The sequence below is a fragment of the Anolis carolinensis genome, chromosome 4, assembly GCF_035594765.1.
Source record: "Anolis carolinensis isolate JA03-04 chromosome 4, rAnoCar3.1.pri, whole genome shotgun sequence".
Taxonomy (NCBI): Eukaryota; Metazoa; Chordata; class Lepidosauria; order Squamata; family Dactyloidae; genus Anolis; species Anolis carolinensis.
This window is the reverse complement of record NC_085844.1, coordinates 245,763,419-245,783,935: the sequence shown is the minus strand read 5'-3', so window position 1 is coordinate 245,783,935 and position 20,517 is coordinate 245,763,419. Positions and strand designations below refer to the sequence as shown.

Sequence of the window (20,517 nt, the reverse complement as noted above, 5' to 3'; positions counted from 1 at the left end):
AAAAAAAAATCTATCTACCTATCTATCATTACACTATGTAACTTGATTTTTCTTCCTGGGTTGTAAATGTCATTTCCTAATTGGTTCTATCATAAAAACATGGAAAAAGTTTATTAAACTGCAAAAACTTTGTTTTTGCGGTCTGCACATTGAAAGATTTAAAATGGCATATTTTCATTAAGGAAAATTACAAACTTTTGGGTTTGTGGCAGCCACAAAAACCAATTTTCTGGAGTATAACAATTACTTTCAAAGTAAGTACCATATAATTAAACAGGAAACAACACTTCAAACCAGGAATAGAATTTTATTTCAAATATATCCATCTATCCATCCTCATCGTCTATTTGTCTGCCTAGTCTATTTGGATTAATATCCCATCTCTTTTGTGGCTGGTTGAATGTGTCAATGCAGAACCTACAGACTTTACCCTCCATTTTACCAGCCAGAGGAGTATCTGAAGTATTTGAAGGATACTTGTTCAGAAAGAGAATTACTAAATTGAGCTAAAAGTAAAACTGTAGACAGCGAATTCTCTCACACTAGAAGCAATTTGAAGTATGTTCTCAAGTTGCTTCTAACATGATAAAAAATCTATCTACCTATCTATCATTACACTATGTAACTTGATTTTTCTTCCTGGGTTATAAATGTCATTTCCTAATTGGTTCTATCATAAAAACATGGAAAAAGTTTACTAAACTGCAAAAACTTTGTTTTTGCGGTCTGCACATTGAAAGGTTTAAAACGGCATATTTTCATTAAGGGAAATTACAAACTTTTGGGTTTGTGGCAGTCACAAAAACCAATTTTCTGGAGTATAACAATTACTTTCAAAGTAAGTACCACACAATTAAACAGGAAACAACACTTCAAACCAGGAACAGAATTTTATTTCAAATATATCCATCTATCCATCCTCATCGTCTATTTGTCTGTCTAGTCTATTTGGATTAATATCTCATCTCTTTTGTGGCTGGTTGACTGTGTCAATGCAGAAATACAGACTTTGCTCTCCATTTTACCAGCCAGAGGAGTATATGGAGTATTTGAAGGATATTTGTTCAGAAAGAGAATTACTAAACTGAGCCAAAAGTAAAACTGTAAAAGAAATATCCAATGTATAGGGAATGATATTGCGGTGTATTTAGATTTGAGTATTAGAGCAGGAGACAAAGTTCTGAATATCCATTCAGACATAGAAACTCACTAGGTAACTTAGGCAAGTCACACACTCTCGGCTTCAGAGGAAAACAAGGGCAATCTCCCTTTGAACAAATCTTGCCAAGAAAACTCAGAGAGGGTGACCAAGAATTTAAGGCACATAACAACAATATCTAAATACTTAGAATTCTCTGCTGAAGAGCTGTAGAGCGAATGCACCTGGAGAAATCTAAGTACTTCCACCAAACTACAAATCCCATCAGACAGTCATGGAAATTGAAATGCTATCAAACTTCTACAGATGTATAAAGTATAGAGGCTTTCAGATTATGCATCTACATCGTAGAATTAATGCAGTTTGACCCCACTTTATTTGCTATGGCACCCTGGGATTTATAGTTTGATGAGGCACCAAACCTCTTTGGCATGGAAGGCTAAAGATGTTGTAAAACTACAACCCATGATTCCACAGCATTGAGCCATTACAGTTAGAGTGGTGTCAAAACTGCATTAAGTTGCCAGCGTAGATGCACTCAGGCAGAAGTAATTGTTCCTTTCATTTGACCAGAACAATGCTGGTCCAAGCAATGTGAGAAACAACCTTGAGAGAATTGTAGGTTGCCCATCGCTGCCTAATTAAACATATGAACTGTGTGCTTTTTAAAAAAAAACTAATTTTCTAAAGCTGAAAACAGAAAAGATCCAGGTTTCAGAAACAAAATCCATGTATTTTGGGCCATAAAGAGCATGTTGCAGAGGCATACTCAAAGGGCCAGGTTTCCCCAAAAGAGCGATAAAAGCACAGATCAGAGACCTATTCAATCACTGTTTCCACTGGTTTGTTTTTTCTGCTTTTCTTGTTGCTGACTCTCCCACGCCACATGAAGAACTTTCTCTCTCAACAGTCTTTTAGGAATTGACCACAATGGGCTTTTAATGAAGGGCCCTCTTGATTTATGTCTTCTGTCCTTTAAAGATTTTGTAAATTTGTATGCATTTCAATCAGCGGTGATAATAATATCTTGTAAGATAGCTTGAATCCAAGGATTAGGAAAAAGGAGGAATATACATTATTAAAATTCTAACATACATACATATACACAGTAGAGTCTCACTTATCCAACATTCACTTATCCAACGTTCTGGATTATCCAACACACTCTGCCTCCCTCCCTCCCAGATCCACAGCTGTTTCTCTAGACAGCAAGGACTGAACTTTTTACACATTTAATTTCTGACAATGTTGTTACTGTAAGTTCATTTTATGCAATTCTATGTTTATTTGTAGTCAATTTGTTAGTAGCCAATGTTTTTGTAGTCAATGTTTTCAATACATTGTGATGTTTTGGTGCTAAATTCGTAAATACAGTAATCACAACATAATGTTACAGTGTATTGAACTGCTTTTTTTCTGTTGATTTGTTGTAAAACATGGTGTTTTGGAGCTTAATTTGTAAAATCATAATGTAATTTGATGTTAATAGGTTTTTCCTTAATCCCTCCTTATTATCCAACATTTTCGCTTATCCAATGTTCTGCCGACCCGTTTATGTTAGATAAGTGAGACTCTTCTGTATATATACATTGATGTTCTTGCATGTATTGTAATCAGCATTTCTTTTAATATTCTGCAAGATGGTTTGATATATGGATGCATAAAATAATACAAATGTAGTAGCATAACCACCAAAATTGGTTTATATCCTGACATTTTCCTCCTTGTTATTTTCCTGCTCATTATTGTTTTGTGGAGCAGAGAATAAACCTGTATTCTCTCAGACCTTGTAAAACTATAACTCCCAGGATTCCACAGCATTGAGCCATGACAATAAACGTGTGATCAAAATGCATTAATCTGACAGTGGGGTGCAGCTTTCAAGAAGACAGGAAGAGATGCCATAAAGCAGTGGTTCTCAACCTGGGCTCCCAAGATGTTTTTGGCATTCAATTCCCAGAAATCCTTAACAGCTGGTAAACTGGCTGGGTTTTCTGGGAGTTGTAGGCCAAAAGCATCTGGGGACCCCAGGTTGAGAACCACTGCCATGAAGGGAAGCATATCAATCAGATGAAGAATATAACAATGCAAAAACCAGAGATCCAAGAAAGGGCTTTAGCGAAATCACCCACTTGTTACTGAAGGAGCGGTGGCTGCGGATGTGGTGACTCCCACTGAAGAAGCTTCCTTTTTCATACTGGATCCCAGCAGTTTCTTCTTCTGTTCTTCGTTGTTGTTGTTGCTGTTTAGAGCTGCCTCCAGTTTCTTGGCTCGGTGGGCTTTCGCCTTGTCCTCTGCTTTCGCCAGCCCTGTCAAAGAACATGAAACAGATCACACAATTGTTTCCGTAGAAGACACTGGCACAACCCTGTGATCTTGGCCATGAAAGCCTTCGACAACACAGAATGATAAATGGCAAGCATGTTTTGGGATGGCTTGTTGGAGAGATTTTTTTGTGCTGGATTTTCCCCCTAAATGCAGGAGACTCAAGCAAATGCTGGAGACATTTGGAGGATACAAATCAGTTCATCGGGGGCACATACAACTATATGAACAATAACAGCAAAGCTTGCAATGGCTCAGACACAGCTTTGTGACCCATGAATGCCTGCAGACTTCAGCTGTCTGTTCAGATCAGAAACAGCTGTCAGGATCAAGTCATACAGGGAGTCTGGGAATGGCCAGTGCAGTGGGAAAGCTACAGCAAGGAGGAGAGTCAAAAGGCAGAGTGTTTGCACTGACTCATATTCACCCCTGCTCTAGCCACAAATATCTGTTGTCTTGGCCTCACCTCTTTGCCACTTTGCCTCCTCCTCTCTCTCTTCTTCCTCCATCAGTGTCAAGACTAAGACTGTCGAGTCTTTGGAGAAGGAAGCTGTCTATATTGCTTAGGCTACTCTGTGAATTGCAATGCATCCTGACACTCCTGGAACCATTTCTTAGTCTGAATGTAAAGAAGTGGTTTTTGAGGTTAGTAATGGACCGGAGGAGAGGGAATAAATGGAAGCTTAATTTGAACAAGACCAGAAATCAACTCAAACGCAGAGAAGGGTGCCATGATTCCACAGCATTGAGCCATGACAGATAAAGTGATGTCAAACTGTGTTAATCCTACAATGAATATGCACCCTAGTCCTTATGGTCACTTTTTGACTCTCTTTGCATGAAATTTGAAGACTAAAGTACGTATTACAAAACTTCAGATCAGGCTACTAGAAAACCATGTTGCAATAGCTTTCATATATTTTTCAAAGCTGGAAAGTGTCCAGAGGAGGGCGACTAAAATGATTAAGGGTCTGGAGAACAAGCCCTATGAGGAGCAGCTTAAAAGAGCTGGGCATGTTTAGCCTGCAGAAGAGAAGGCTGAGAGGAGACATGATTAACATGTATAAATATGAGAGGGGAAGTCATAGGAAGCAGGGAGCAAGCTCATTCTGTGCTGCCCTGGAGACTAGGACGCGGAACAATGGCTTCAAACTACAGGAAAGGATGTGTTGTCGAAAGCTTTCATGGCCGGAATCACAGGGTTGTTGTATGTTTTCCAGGCTGTATGGCCATGTTCCAGAAGTATTCTCTCCTGACGTTTCACCCACATCTATGGCAGGCATCCTCATAACCTCTCAGGATGCCTGCCATAGATGTGGGTGAAACATCAGGAGAGAATACTTCTGGAACATGGCCATACAGCCCGGAAAACATACAACCCTACAGGAAAGGAGATTCCACCTGAACATTTGGAAGAACTTCCTCACTGTGCGAGCTGTTCAGCAGTGGAACTCTCTGCCCCGGACTGTGGTGGAGGCTCCTTCTTTGGAGGCTTTTAAGCAGAGGCTGGATGGCCATCTGCCGGGGGTGCTCTGAATGAGATTTTCCTGCTTCTTGCAGGGGGATGGACTGGATGGCCCGTGAGGTCTCTTCCAACTCTACAATTCTATGATTCTAAATGTAGGTTTTCATTCTTTTAATATTGTAAACGGTTGGATTCCATTTTAGTGTCCATTTCTGGTGTGTTTTATTTTTATTAGTCTTTATTGTAGGCTGTCTTAAACCTGAATTTGGAAGAGAAGACTAGGTCATCATTCCTGCCTACATTTTAACATTCTTGAGAAAGTGGAAGAGGAGAAGGAGGTGGTAGCAGTAGTAGTATATAGAGAAGAAAGAAGGGGGGGGGGTCTTTTTCAGTGGCTGCTCTTCAAAAACTCATAACTACTTCAAAGCTCAGTTCTTCCTTCTGAGAACTCTGGAGTAAATGACGAATAGCAAGCAAGCAGACCTGAAAGACCTTTGCCATCAAAGCTAAGGTTCTCTTAAAACGTGTTTGAACCAATGGTATGGTCTATTAATTTATTTATTTACAGTATTTATATTCCGCCCTTCTCACCCCGAAGGGGACTCAGGGCGGATTACAATGAACACATATATGGCAAACATTCAATGCCAATAGACAAACAACATTCAGTTTTAGACAGACACAGAGGCATTTTTTAACATCTTTCCAGCTTCACAATTCCGGCCACAGGGGGAGCTGTTGCTTCACCGTCCATTGGTGGCTGTTCTTCCTCTTCTTTTCCTCGTGAGCAGTTTTTTTATGGTGTTGTAGATTAGTTAAATTAGCCTCCCGCATAAAGCGTCCCTAAATTTTCCCTACTTGACAGATGCAACTGTCTTTCGGGGCTGCTAGGTCAACAGCAAGCCGGGGCTATTTTTTTTTTATGGTCTGAGGCTTAACCCGACCCGGGCTTCGAACTCATGACCTCTCGGTCAGTAGTGATTTATAGCAGCTGGTTACTAGCCAGCTGCGCCACAGCCTGGTCTAGGATATTTTCTGGAATCCTTTGTAATACATAAAGGGCTCCATACCCACAGTAAAAATTCTACAAGCTGGGAAGAAGTTTGTACTTTACCTTTCAATCCAAAAGTTCCTGAGATGGATGGCTGTTCCCCAGTAAACTTCTTAGGGGTTTTCTGTTTCCTTCCTAACTCAAAAAGGAGAAAACAGAAACAAATGTTTGGTCAAACACCTGCATGCTATAGCTAGTCAAACGTAGCTATTATAGGGAATCTCTAGGTCCTTCAGAGCTTTTCTGTATCAAAATATGTAAGAAACCAGGTGTTATTTTTGCACAGAACGACTCCCTAAAACAACTGAGCAACTAAGGGGAGAATAACTGTTCAGAAAGATTTTTTTCCTCCACAGCAGGTAGGAACTATGGAAATTATCCATATTTGTTTGCACGGATGAAACAGTGAAATATTTAGCTCCTTACTTTGTATAGATCTTTATTCTGGATTTGTATCTTTCGAATTTGGAGACATCCAGGTAGCAAACTCATGCAGAAACCAGAATGATGGCCTTTTTAAAGGAGTATTTAAATCTTCAAGGATCAAAAAATAAACTATTTTCTGGTATAAGACCAGTGCTTTTTAGAAAGCAGATTTTTTGGAAACTGTATGTTGGGGCTCAGTAAGATTTCTTTCTGGGGATTTCTCAAAGGATGAGGGGGTGATGGGTTTCCTACTGAGGAGTCTGTGTGTGATCAGGGTGATTTGCAGGCTTTAGATAAGTGAGGACAGAGGATGTTTTGGATTCCAATGTTCATTCCTTAGTAGCAGGAGAAAGGGAAACCAGTGAAAGGTCCATTTCTCTTGGGAATCCACCTTCAGTTGATGGGGAGTTTTCCCATGATATCAGATTGAGTCTCTGGACGGAGGGAGTGAATAATAGATAAATTAGGCTTCAGAAAAACTCCATGGGAAGTCCTTGAAACCCAAGTGTAGATTCTCCCTTTGGAAATCTTTGTTTCCCTTGGTAAGACGTTCTGAGCTTGGAAACAGCCACTAAAAAGGCCTCATCTTACTAAATGTCCTTTCAGTGATTTCATGTACCTTGCCATTTTTGGATTATTGTTCTTTTGCATATGGACTACTGCTATTTTATATCTCCTTCTCTACCGCTCTTTTGGAAAATGCCCTTTTTTCGTTTTTTACATGCTTTTCTTAATAAACTGCTGTAGTTAGTACTACTGGACTCTGGTGTGGTGCTGGGTGAAAAAGTGTCTCAAGGATAGAGTGCAACATTGTAATTCGCAAACTCATCCAGCTGCCCTGGGCTTTGAGAACTGTTTTCACTTTTTATGTGTGTTTTAGCTTTATCATTCTCATTTTAATCTGGCTTGAGTCTCAATTTTGAAGAAAAGGTTGGTCATCATCATCCCTGGCTATTCTCTAAGATCCTTGGAACAATCCCGTCTTATATTCAGACATCAGTGAAAGGAAATTTGGTAAGATGAGGCCTTTTAGTGGCTGTTTCCAAGCTAAGAACATCTTACCAAGGGAAACAAAGAAGATTTCCAAAGGGTGCATCTAAACTTCAAAATTAATGCAGTTTAACTGCCATGGCTCAATGCTATTGACTCATAGAGAGTTGTAGTTTGGTGCTGCACTAACACTTTTTGGCAGAGAAAGCTGAAAACCTTGCAAAACTACAACTCCCATGATTCCATAGCATTGAGCCATGGCAGTTAAAAAGTTGCAACGTAGACACATCCTAAGTCCCGGGACCTTGATTTCTGATTTTGAAAAACACATGGGAAAATCGAGGCCTGACCTATGGAACATTGGGGAAACGAAACTGGGGCCTTACTGTGCTTCATCCTTTCGGGGTCTTCTTCTTGTTCAACAACAACCTTTCTGCTTGACTGCTGCTTGGATCCGCGGCCACTGGACGGCTGAGTCAAGGGCGTTGCCGCCACGCCACTCACTGTCACCTGGAATTCTTTGTTGCGCTGCTTGACAGGTGCACACTCTCCGTTCTCAGGCCGCTGTATGGCCATTGCTTTCTCCATCTTTGCCTGTTTGGGATGGATGGTGGGGGAAGCTGAACCCTCGGCAGCTCTAGGGCAAAGCACAGAGGGCTGGTTGAAACACGAATTTAAGACATCGGGGCCTTTCTATACATCTCAGCACTTCTTCCCCTCCCCAATCTATGGAAAAGCACTTCCCACTTTTTGCAACCAGCACATACCTTTTCTTGCTTCCACTTTTGCTGGAGGCTTTGGGCACTTTGTTTTCCACTGGCGGAGGAGACACAACCGGCAGCCGCCGCTCCAGGTGGTTCCAAAGATGGTGCTTTTCCAGCTGAGTTTTGGAGGTGAAGGTGGCTTCGCAGTACGGACAAGGAAAGGTCCGTTTCTCCACCACGGCACTCTGCGAAAAGAGCAGAAAGAGGGAGGATGAAGTGGGACCAGGAGAAAGGGCAACAAAACACTGTGGGCTTCTAGCCAGAGCTGGGAAACACAACAAGGTTTTCCCAGAATCACAGAAGTAGATGATGTTGGAGTATGGTTGTATTTGTATGAAATGTAAATCAAGTGTTTACTGCTGATGAGCTAGAGTGTGTATTTTCAGTAATGAAATAGTTAACAGCAGGCTAGTTTTGACTGACAGCCTGTTGTGATTACTGTGACTTATGAGGTTTGATTTCCGGCCTTTGAGGGTTGGAACTTCCTCCAGACTGAGGAATGTTGTTTATCTTATTTGTGGAGTTCGGCTTGAGCATTCGCTGAAGATGGACTATGAATGCTATGCTCTGAAGCCGAGAAATGCAAACTGTAAATAGACATGTAAATAAAGTTAATCAACAGTTGGACTTCGTCTGCTGGAGTGTTTGTTTGACCAGTGCTGTTTCTCAGCATGGGAATACAGTCTGGAGAAGGAGGTGAGACGAGGATGATGATTTTTGGAATCCACTCAGCAACCCATCATCCCCTGACAGATGAGACCACAAGAGCTATCCAGTCCAACCCCCTACCATGCAGGAAAACACAGTCAAAGAGCTTCCAAAATTCCAAAGAAAAATTTCTTCCTCAATTTATTCTCAGGATGTTAAGAGGCACCTTTGCCACATTTTTGATCTTCTGGGCCAGTCCTTTTTTTTTTTTTTTTAAACAAGATGTAAACATGAAGTGGTCTCTCACAGTTGATCACCCTACTCTAACATTTGAAAGCTGGATTAGAAAGAAAGGAAGTTTTCCAAGTTCTGCTTCTATGCTAATTGGTTTCCAATTCTACATCCTTTGATGCTCTTGGAACACAAATCCCAGAATCTCCAAGAACTGGCCAAACCAGGCCAGCTGGGGCTTTTGGAAGTTGAAGGTCATCAACATAAAGGAATTTGAGTCTTGGAGCTATTTGCATTAAGATGCAAACTAATCTCTTCGTTATTTTAACTTGTAGTATTTCAATTCTGCTGTATGTCTTTTAATAGTGTTTTATCCTGGTGGCGCATTGGGTTAAACCCTTGTGACGGCAAGGACTGCTGACTGACAGGTCGGGGTTCGAATACGGGGAGAATGGGTTGAGTTCCCTCTGTCAGCTCCAGCTCCCCATGCGGGGACATGAGAGAAGCCTCCCAGAAGGATGGTAAACATCAAACATCTGGGCATTCCCTGGGCAACATCCTTGCAAACAGCCAATTCTTTCACACCAGAAGCGCCTTGCAGTTGATCCTGACATGAAAAAAAGATGATTTTTAAAAATGTCTTTAGATGTGTTTGCATGTTGGTTTTTCCTTGAATGTTGTTTTATATAGTTAAAGGTAAGGTAAAGGTTTTCCCTGACGTTAAGTCCAGTCATGTCCGACTCTGGGGGTTGGTGTTCATCTCCATTTCTAAGCCGAAGAGCCGGCATTGTCCGTAGACACCTCCAAGGTCATGTGGCCGGCATGACTGCCTAGAATGCCGTTACCTTCCCGCCAGAGTGGTACCTATTGATCTACTCACATTTGCATGTTTTTGAACTGCTAGGTTGGCAGGAGTTGGGGCTAACAGCAGGCGCTCATTCTGCTCCCGGGATTTGAACCTGGCACCTTTCGGTCTGCAAATTCAGCAGCTCAGTGCTTTAAACACACTTCGCCACTGGGGCAAAGTTAAAGTGCATGCATTAATAAAAGTATTTTAAAAATGTTAAACAAATATATTTCATACACACAGAAATATTGAATGTAGGACAGCTCCCTGGGAAAACTTGGTCATAGTATTTCACCAGCAGAAAAACATAAATAACTCTGTAATACTGGAGGGAGAGTTCTAATACCATCAAAAAAAAATGTGTCAGACAGGAAATCAAGCCAAATTCCCCCCGAAACCAAAATGAGTTAAATGAGGCTATTGTATTTGCAGAGATCATGAGATGACATGTTGGAAAAAATAGTAACAGAGAGTAAAGTTGAAGGAAGTAGGAGGAAAGGAAGACCACGTTCCAGATAGCATCAAGTGTCAAAAGGTTGAATGCTTCCTAGATCAAATCAGATCTGAACCCTCCCTAGAAGCCATGACAACTACACTGAGGCTGCCTAGCTTTGGATATATCATGAAAAAGTATATAGAAAGAGACAATAATGCTGGTCAAAGTGAAAGAAAGGACGAAGACTGTACTTTAAGTAATCTGTGTAACAGATGACTGGGACTCATGAAAGTCTCTCACTAAAAGGGTCACCATAAGCCAAAACCAACTTGAGGCAAACAACAAAAATATGGATGAATGCACTTATCTGAAATGGAACTACCAAACAAAGCAAAGTATGGAGGAGTAGCTAAGACTCCAGAAGACAGAATCAAAATTCGAAATGATCTCTGGTTACTTGGCACACAGTGTTCAATCCAATTAGATGCACTTCGACAGGGAAAAGTCTCATGTTTACATACAAACAAGGGAAAAAACACAACTAAGAAAAAGTCCTGCAATTAAATGCAAATATGTAAGCAAATAAAAACAAGACTTTATAATTATAAGGCAGTAAAGATCCAGTTAGCTGGCATGGTGCCCAAAAAGGATCTTTGGTTGATTATAAACTGAACATTTACCAACAGTGTGAAGACTGCTAACAAAAAAAAAAAAGAAAAAACCTCTAATGCAAACGTCAGTTCTACAAATAGATCATGGGAATAAGAGGTCAACTCTCTTCTGTTCTGGTTAGACCACAACTGGAACAGTGTGTCAATAAAACTATCCAAAGAAATACAATTGTGTTGTTATAAAGCAACACACAGAAATGCACTCCCAGTAGCGATCCCTTCAAACTTCAAGATTCACAAAAAACAAACAATGACGCAAAGTGGATTGAGTCAGACTCAATGAATCTCATTTGGAAGCATGGAACCACAACTAAGGATGCACCTACACTGTAGAATTAATGCAGTTTGATACAACTTAAACTGCCATGGCTCACTGCTATGGAATTAGCGGAGTTGAAGTTTTAGAAGGAGTTTGATTTTCTCTGCTAAAGAATGCTGGTGCCACTCCAAACTATAACTCCCGAGATTCCATAGCACAGTGGTTCTCAACCTGTGGGTCCCCAGATGTTTTGGCTTCAACTCCCAGAAATCCTAACAGCTGGTAAACTGGCTGGGATTTCTGGGAGTTGTAGGCCAAAACATCTGGGGAACCACTGGTTGAGAACCACTGCCATAGAACCATTATTTTGGTCAGCCCAGATGCAGCCCCATTGTGTCCTTCAATTGTGAAGTCCTTTTGCCCAACTGAAAATTACAGGACATTCTTAAATCAACAATAAAAAACCTAACTATCAAAAGGTTTAAAGTGGTGTCAAACAGAACTACTTGTACAATGCAGATGCATCTTAAGAAAACACAAAGTGTTCTATGTTTCTTTCATAAATTGATGCTACCAGGAGCAAAGGTAACAACCGCAGTAGATTCAGGGACCAATTTATTCTGCCTTGGGGACCACATGCACATAAACCAGATTGTTTAAAATGCTAAACAGTGCACAAGGAATGGTATGAGTGTGAGTGTGCGCGTGCTGCAACTTATTGAAAATGTGATTTACCACTTAAAGATTATTCCTGTTCACAAGGAGTGCTCTGGAGAACTTGGAGGAATCGATGACCACACAAACAGCTTGGAGGGGCTTCGAGTTGCCCACCCCACACATTTGTAGAATGGATGCTGTTTATTAAGCTATGCCGGAAAGAGGTGAGCTGGGGCTTTTAGATAACTGGAGACCCACAAGCAACATCTGGCTAATTAGATGAGCATGGCTTGATCATCCAACACTGTTAGGAAGGCGGGTTCTAGCTGCTGAGGTTCATATTTTGTTTCCAATAGTAAAACTAAAGCAATTAGAGCTACCGTATTTCCCATCTTTTGCTTTTATCAGTTCCAAGACTTCAATTTTAATTCCTGTATGGATGTACAGTGTTCCCTCACTATTTCACGGTCGCTTTTCACGGATTCGCTGTTTCGCGATTTTTCAATAAACTCTAAAAGAATATTATAAATCATTTAAAAAATTACAATTTACAGCCTAAGGCAGGGAGGAAGGAAAAGGCGAAGGGAGAGAAAAGGAGCCCAAGTGGCAATGGGAGGAGAAGGAGGCGATTTATCAACACACAATTGGTTGATAAAGACTTAAAATAATGTACAAATATTAAAATAAATATAACGTCCCTACTTCACGGATTTTCACTTATTGCGGGTGGTCCTGGAACGTAACCCCTGTGATAAGTGAGGAAACACTGTATATGGGAATGCATGTGGTGTAGTGGTTTAAAGAGACCAGGGTTGAAAGACCTAACCAGTCATACAAGCCCGTGGGAGGTCTTGGGCAAGTGGCATTCTCTCAGCCTCAGAGGAAAGAGATGGCAAATCTGAACAAATCTTGCCCAGAAAACCCCAGGACAGGGTTGCTGTAAGGTAGAGCTGATTTGTAGGCGCACAATTCCAATGACAGCAAAGACACTAAGAGAACTCCAACCAAGGTCTGGCCATTCCACATCTTTGTGCACCGAGAAAGCTTCATGTCAGCAGTCCCTAAAACTTTAAGTCTTCAAGTGCGTCAGCTCCCAGATTTCTGACCATTGGATAAGCTGGCTGGAACTTCTGGGAACTGAAATCCAAAGTTGGGAATACACCAAAATGTGTTAGTCTCTTAAACCATCAGCTTTGGAAAGAAAGACATATTTGACATTGATCATATCAGTTATAAATATGGATTACCAAAATGAAAGGAACTTCTGGTGGCGCAATGGGTTAAACCCTTGTGCTGGCAGGGCTGCTGACTGAAAGGTTGGTGGTTTGAATCCAGGGAGCGAGGTGAGCTCCTGTCTATCAGCTCTAGCTCCCTATGCGGAGACATGAGAGAAGCCTCCCACAGGATGGTAAAACATCAAATTCTCGGCGTCCCCTGGGCAACGTCCTTGCAGGCTGCCAATTCTCTCACACCAAAAGCAACACACACACACACACACAAACCCAAAATGGAACACAGACCTCTGTCTTCCTTGCCCCTTGACAGCGCTGGTAATGGTACTTCAGGCCATAGATGCTGGGGAACTCCAGCCAACAGCCCGAGTTGGGGCATTTTACCCTCGAATGGGCCTTGAACTCATCCTTCCACTGGTTCATGAGAGGCAGCTGAGCGAAGAAAGAAAGAATCCACAGGTCAAAGGCAAAGGCAGCAGGCAAATATGATGGGACGGAGACCTAATTTTCCCCTTTATTTGTAAATTCACAAAAAATAAGGCAAAGCTCTGGAAGTGACCAGCCACAAGTTTCATTAGGATGCTGGAAGAGCTGAGACTGTCACCCCAACAAAAAACATTAATCTTGGTCTCATTATTGTGTTGCACACATCTGGTGGAAATAAGAGTAGGCCAAAAGCCACAAAGGGTCTTTTATATCTACAATGCTATGGTATTGAACACCATTTATGAAAATTAATTTTTCACACGTAGTACATAAGTTTACTTCCTATATATACCATATATGATGCTATTGTATTGTAAATTAAAAATAAAAGGTGAAGGATTTATTAAATGAGACCCTTTTATGACTTTTGGCCCACCCTACAGTTACATTATTGTAAGCTGGACTTACAGTCCACTCTTATGCTTGGACGTTGACTGCTAAAATCCCAGCCAGCTTGGCCATCAGTCAGGGAGCTGAAGGCCAAAACATCTAGGACACCAACATTTTGGAAACACTGCCTTAAATGTTTTCAATATCCAAAAGTGGTTCCAAGATGATATAACTGAGGTGCTGGGAAATATAGCACTTTCTAAGTTCCAGGTTACATTGAGAGCAGTTGCAACAGGACCACAGAGGGGTCTTTCAAGCTGCCTGTTCTCAAGATGCCCCAGAACTGTGATAGCAGGACAGATGTTAGCCAGATGCCTGTTGGGACTCACTTAGAAAAGTAGAGTTGGAAGAGGCCACATGGGCCATCTAGTCCAACCTCGTGCCATGCAGGAGAAGCACAATCAAAGCACCTGACAGGTGTCTATCCAGCCTCTGCTTAAAAGCCTCCACCACACTCCGGGGCAGAGGGTTCCACTACTGAACAGCTCTTACCGTCAGGAAGTTTTTACTAATGTTCAGGTGGAATATCTTTTCCTGTCATTTGAACCTAATCCTCCAAGTCCTAGTCTACAGAGAGGCAGAAAACAAGCCAGCTCACTCCTTCTTATGACATCCTTTCATGGCTCTCATGGCTCCTCTCAACCTTCTCTTCTGCAGGCTAAACATACCCAGTTCTTTAAGACACTCCTCATAGGGATCATTTTTGTTGCGCTCCTCTGGACACCTTCCAGCTTGTCGATATCTCTTTTAAACGGTGGTGCCCAGAATTGGACACAGTGTTTTTCCAGGTAAAGAGGTCTGACCAAAGCAGAATAGAGGTGACCCATGACTTTTCTTGATCTAGACACTAGACTCTTTATGATGAAGGCCAAAATCCCATTGGCTTTTTTATCTGCTGCATGACATTGTTGGCTCATGTTCAGCTTGTTGTTCCCAAAGATTCCAAGATCTTTCTTACATGGACTGTTATCAAGCCAGGCATCATCCATTCTGTATCTTTGCATTTCATTTTTTTCTGCCTAAGTGTAGTATCTTACATTTGCTTTTGTTGAAATACTTTTGTTGGTTTTGGCCCAACTCTCTAATCTGTTACGGTCATTTTGAATTCTGATCTTGTCCAAATTGACCTTAGCAGATTAGAGAGAGGGGCCAAAACTTATGTCTGTGGATATTAAAACTGGGCCGTTCTGTAATATTCAGGTTTAGCAGAGGACTGCTGTGTGATGTTACTATATCCCCAATACACAATGGTACTGATGCAGGTCTGCTGTCATTACAAAACTGGCCAGAAAGTGCTAGTGCTCATTGGCAGAGCAGTGTTGGCAATACATTATGCAATGCACATAGTGTTTCTTAGCACCCCTGCTACAAGGCTAAGCATGCATAAAGTTACATAATGTAGATAGTGATACGGTAGAAGACTCCAGCCATAATTTCCAAGTGTCTCCTTCTGCAGAACCTCAGAAACCCATTAAAACACTGTCAGGCTGAATTATGTTTTTAGGGATGATATAGTCAGATGATGTTGTAGAAGGTTCAAGCTTGTTTTCTGCTGGTTCGTAGACTTGGACCCGGGACAATGGATTCAAACTCTAGGATAAAAAAGATTCCTTAGGAAGAACTTCCTGATGGTAAGAGCTGTGTGACAGTGGGATATGCTGCTTCGGAGTATGTGCTTTCCACAACTGATATAAATAATAAGTTTGATTCAGTGTAAAGTAGTTTTCCAAATTAAAATTCACTGAAACGTCCATTCCCAGTTTCCTCTCTGCCCTCCCCTTCCCTCAGTTATCAGAACAGATGAAGGACATTATTCAAAAAAATCTTACAGGAATATCTTTCAGGGCCTGGCTGTCCACCTTGGGCCTCCCTTTCCGCTTGCCTTCAGTTTTGTCATTGGTTGCATTTCCTGCAAAAAAAGGATATGAGGACAGGGAGGGTGAAATCAAGATATCTGTCAAACCTGGCATCTCTTTGGATGCCCATTGATTTAAATTCCCTTTCCATTCTGCAATCAACAGAGTTTGCAATGAAGACAATTCAAGCACTGGCATTGATATTCGTTCCATTTATCATATGGGTAGAGAATCCCTTATTCAAAGTATTTTGGGCCAGACGTGCTTTGAGTTTCAGATTTTGGAATATCTGCACATACATAATGAGATACCTCACAAATGGGATCCAAGTCTAAATCCAAAATTCATCTACATCTTATATACATAGCCTGATGGTAATTTTATACATAATATTTTTAACACATGAAGCCAAGTTCTGAACCATCAGAAAAACCCAGCAATCCATGCAAACGATTTTTGGAGCATTTCAGAATAAGGGATACTCGACTTGCATTCATGTATTGACTAAAAGTAATGAATAGGTAGGAAAAGCTCATTTAAACAATGATGTTGGTTACATACACTTCGACACAACATACCAAACCCATCAAACTCAACATTTAGGTACCACAACGAGAGAAAGTAGCATTTTCCAGATGAAAATTCCTGAAATCTCCCAACCATCATAGCCATTAAGTTACAATTAGATCAGAGATCTAAAGATTCCAGCAAAGTAGGTGTGAATCCCCATCCTGCTGTGGAAGCTCACTGGGTGATACTGGGCAAGTCTCACTCTCTCAGCCTTAAGACTATAAAATATTAGCACCCATCAACAGCAGACTGGTTCAAATGCCAGTTGTCCAGTCTCAATAAAAAGAAGAATTTAAAAAAGCAAAGCTATGGAAGACTGTATCTCTGAACTGCAAATCCTGAAAAATCATGACTTACACTAGAATTTTACAAGATGTTAAAGTAGCAATTAAACTACAGTCACATTGTTATCATCTGTATACAACCTTCCTTCTACATTTGAAGGTTTGACTTTTATGGATTTGATTATTCATGGATTTGATTGAAAATGTTCTCTCCAGGAATCTCTAGGTCCTCCAGTAAGACCTTGTGGTCAACTTCCCCTGGTCATGCTACATTTCCATATAATCCCATTTCTGAATCCAGATTATTTGTTTTGAACTGGATTATATGGCAGTGTAGATTCATATAATCCAGTTCAATGCAACTAATCAGAAATTGGATTATATGGAAATTTAGGCCCAAGAGATATCTAGGGAGAACACTTTTCTAGGGATAATTGTGTCCTCCAGCACAATTCTATGGTCATCTTCCATTGAGTAATGCAGGAAGACCTAGAGATTTCGAAGGAGAATACCTTTCCAGGACTGTCTCCAATGCAATCCTGAGGTCATCTTCTAGCAGGATTGTAGAGTCATGCTGGAAGACCTAGAAATTCCTAGAGAAGTGTTCTGCCAAGCCGGGCTTTAGCACAGCAGGTTAATCACCAAACTGCAATAAATCTTGCCAACCAGAAGGTTAAGAGTTCAAAGCTTGGGTCAGGGTGAGTTCCTGACCTTTAGCCCAGCTTCTGCCTACCTAGCAGTTCAAAAACAAATGTGAGTAGATAAATAGAAACTGCATTAAAGTGAGGAGGTATTTAAGCAGGGACATGGAGCTGTTGGATTATGGTTGTATGTGTATGAAATGTAAATCAAGTGTTTTCTGCTGTTGTGCAAGAGTGTGTGTTTCAGAAATGAAACAGTTAACAGCAGGCTAGTTTTGACTGACAGCCTGCTGTGACCTATCAGGCATGATTTCCGGCCTTGGAGGTCGGGAACTTCCTTCGGACTGAGGAATGTTCTTATCTCTGAGAGAGTTGAGCTGTGCTTGCCGAGTGAAGAGGCTGTAAAGAGAATGCCAGCTCAGAGCGATGGCTTTTGCTGTGCTTTGTAAATATGTAGATATTGAAATAAAAGTTTGGACTTCAGACTACACATGTCTTAGAGTCTAACATTGGAGAGGAATTGGTGAGGCGGTCGATTCACCAATTCATCAGGGTGCTGGGGTGCAGATGATTGATGGAGCAACAGCACCCGCCAGTGGCCGGAACCAAGCGTGGCCTCCAAAAGATGCCAAAAGATGGGAAAGCCTATATATACTTCTATCTGTTGTCTGTCTTGTCATTGTTATAATAAATCATTGAATGTTTGCCGTATATGTGTTCTGTGATCCGCCCTGAGTCCCCTTCAGGGTGAGAAGGCTGGAATATAAATACTGTAAATAATAAAAGAATTGCAATTTATTTATTCAGTTTTTCACTTTCATGTGGATCTTCTGCTTTCAACCTCAACAAATGTGGAGGGCTGACTATAGTGCAAAAGGTTCACAGGAGAGCATCGGCAAAAGCAGCCCCATCGTTTATCTGAAGTGCAATGGGCTTCCTTACCAAGCCTTGACTGTTCATATGCTGGATTTAGCTTCATCTCTGCCTTGCTGCTCTCCTTGTCCATACTGGCCTTGCTGGATCCAGCGACTTTCTTTCCAACTCGGTAGGAATAGGAGTCTGCCATAGCTGAAACCAAGGAAAGAGGAGAGGGTCAGGCATGCTTCAGTGTTAGAATGTAATAAAGCTGACCTTGCGATACTACAACTGCCAGGGTCCCTCAATCCATGTGTCTTCTGACCAAGATGGCAATAAAAACATTTTTCCAAGCTGTGGGTTAAGGAAAAAGACCCCCTTTCCCATTTGGGTGAAAGGCATCTAGGACATGGAAGCATATTGAGAGAGAAATGGGCCTGAGAGATGAAAAAAAAGTATTCAAAATACTTTTTAAATGTTTGGAAAATGCAATAGACCATCAATTAACCAACACCAACGGGAACTGGCAGATGTGAGATAAGTGTAATTTCTGATATGAAAAACAGGCTTAAGTAATACTATACTCCATACTATGCCATATCATGAACAATATTGACTTGGTATTAATATTGAAATGCATTTATTAAATGTAAATAAAAATAAATACAAATTTAATGTAACACAGTTTTACTGTAGTATTAAAACAGCTTTTTAAAAGTTGTTTTCATTTTTTGTTTGTTATACCAGTTGCTTGAATTCTTGTTAACTGAGGGTCTACTGTATCATTATCAACATTACTCTTTATTTATACAGTGCCACGAAATGTACAGGGCTCTTAAAAATAAAACAAGTAAAACCAATAGGCCTTGACAAAAGGGTACATTTTGATATATATGTGTGTGCACATATAAACAGAGGGAACGGAGGAACAATAATTCACACAACTATATATTACAACTGCCAAAAAAATTATCCAGATAAAATCCAAATAACACAACATCATGTAGAACAAATGCAAACTGAAAACACATGTAATCATATACAAGACAATGGGAAACTAAAATCCCAAATGCTTTGGAAAATAAAAAGATTTTTCAGAAGAAACTTGAGTTGATGAAAATCTTCATAGATTAGAATTTACCATGAATATTTTTGTACGCAGAAATATTTTCTGCACGGAAACTGCTGTTTTCTATGCAAAAGAATGGGTTAAAGCAATGGGTTAAATCGCTGGGCTACTGAACTTGCTAACCAGAAAGTCAGCGATTCGAATTGGTGGGATGGGGTGAGCTCCTGCTGTTAGCCCCAGCTTCTGCCAACCTAGCAGTTCAAAAACATGCAAGCGTGAGTAGATAAATAGATACCACCCCAGCAGGAAGCCAATGGTGCTCCATGCAGTCATGCCGGCCACATGACCTTAGAGGCATCTACGAACAACGCTGGCTCTTTGGCTTAGAAATGGAGTTGGACACAACTAGACTTCATGTCAAGGGGAAACCTTTACCTTTACCTATGCAAAACAATCACAAGTGAATTTTGCACATAACAAATAACATTTTCTGTTCAGAAAAGAGCGATTTGTCTGCACAGAATTTTTTTTTTGTTACACAGAAAATGTTGTCTTGCATGCAAAACAACCACATGCAAATTTTATGCAGAATAAATTGCAAAATGGAACTTCAAAGGGAAGGGTTTTGCTCATTACTACAAAATCCTGGGAGTTGTACTTGGTGAGGCACCAGACCTCTTTGGCAGAGAAAGCTAAAGACCTTGTAAATCTGCAACTCCCAGGATTCCACTGCATTCAGTCAAAGCAGTGTCAAACTGCATTAATTCTACTGTACAGATGGACCTACTGAAAGCTCTAACAGCGAAAAGTCTTCGCTGTGTGGTTTCTTCACTCTTTTTCACTATGAGATATCAGGACAGGAAAAGGAGTGAATTTTAATGAGCAGATCCAAGCGATAACTTTCTAATTTTCCTTACTAATGGGAAGCTGTTCTAAAACAGCAAAATGTGAATCTTATCTAAATTCCCAGTATTAATAATTCAAGTGGTCCTCCCTATAAAGCATCAAGGGGAGAGCCGTACTGGAAGCTCTTCTGTTCGCCTCCTTTGCATAAAAGCCGTGGCTGCGGGATGCCTTAAGCAGTAAATCATTTGCAAGAAGACTTGCAAAGTTAACCTGTAAGCGAGGCAATGCAGGAGGAAGTTTTAATGCAGAACACTGTAGCTCCTGGGAATGTCACAATCTGACATTGCCATTTAAACAGA

The 20,517-nt window shown here is 40.8% G+C and overlaps 1 protein-coding gene across 2 annotated transcripts in view; it reads right to left on the bottom strand.

The window, feature by feature from the left end:
* znf512b (zinc finger protein 512B) overlaps positions 1-20,517 on the bottom strand; it is a 78,073-nt gene that overhangs the window by 34,001 nt on the left and 23,555 nt on the right. For both annotated transcript variants that reach the window (XM_062979090.1, XM_008110224.3), the window contains exons 2-8: positions 18,331-18,456; positions 15,867-15,946; positions 13,450-13,593; positions 8,184-8,365; positions 7,803-8,053; positions 6,064-6,135; positions 3,292-3,468 (exon numbers count right to left, since the gene is read on the bottom strand). In XM_062979090.1, the coding sequence (XP_062835160.1) occupies positions 3,292-3,468; positions 6,064-6,135; positions 7,803-8,053; positions 8,184-8,365; positions 13,450-13,593; positions 15,867-15,946; positions 18,331-18,454 (1,030 nt within the window). In that variant the 5' untranslated portion in view covers positions 18,455-18,456. The remainder of the gene's footprint in view (positions 1-3,291; positions 3,469-6,063; positions 6,136-7,802; positions 8,054-8,183; positions 8,366-13,449; positions 13,594-15,866; positions 15,947-18,330; positions 18,457-20,517) is intronic.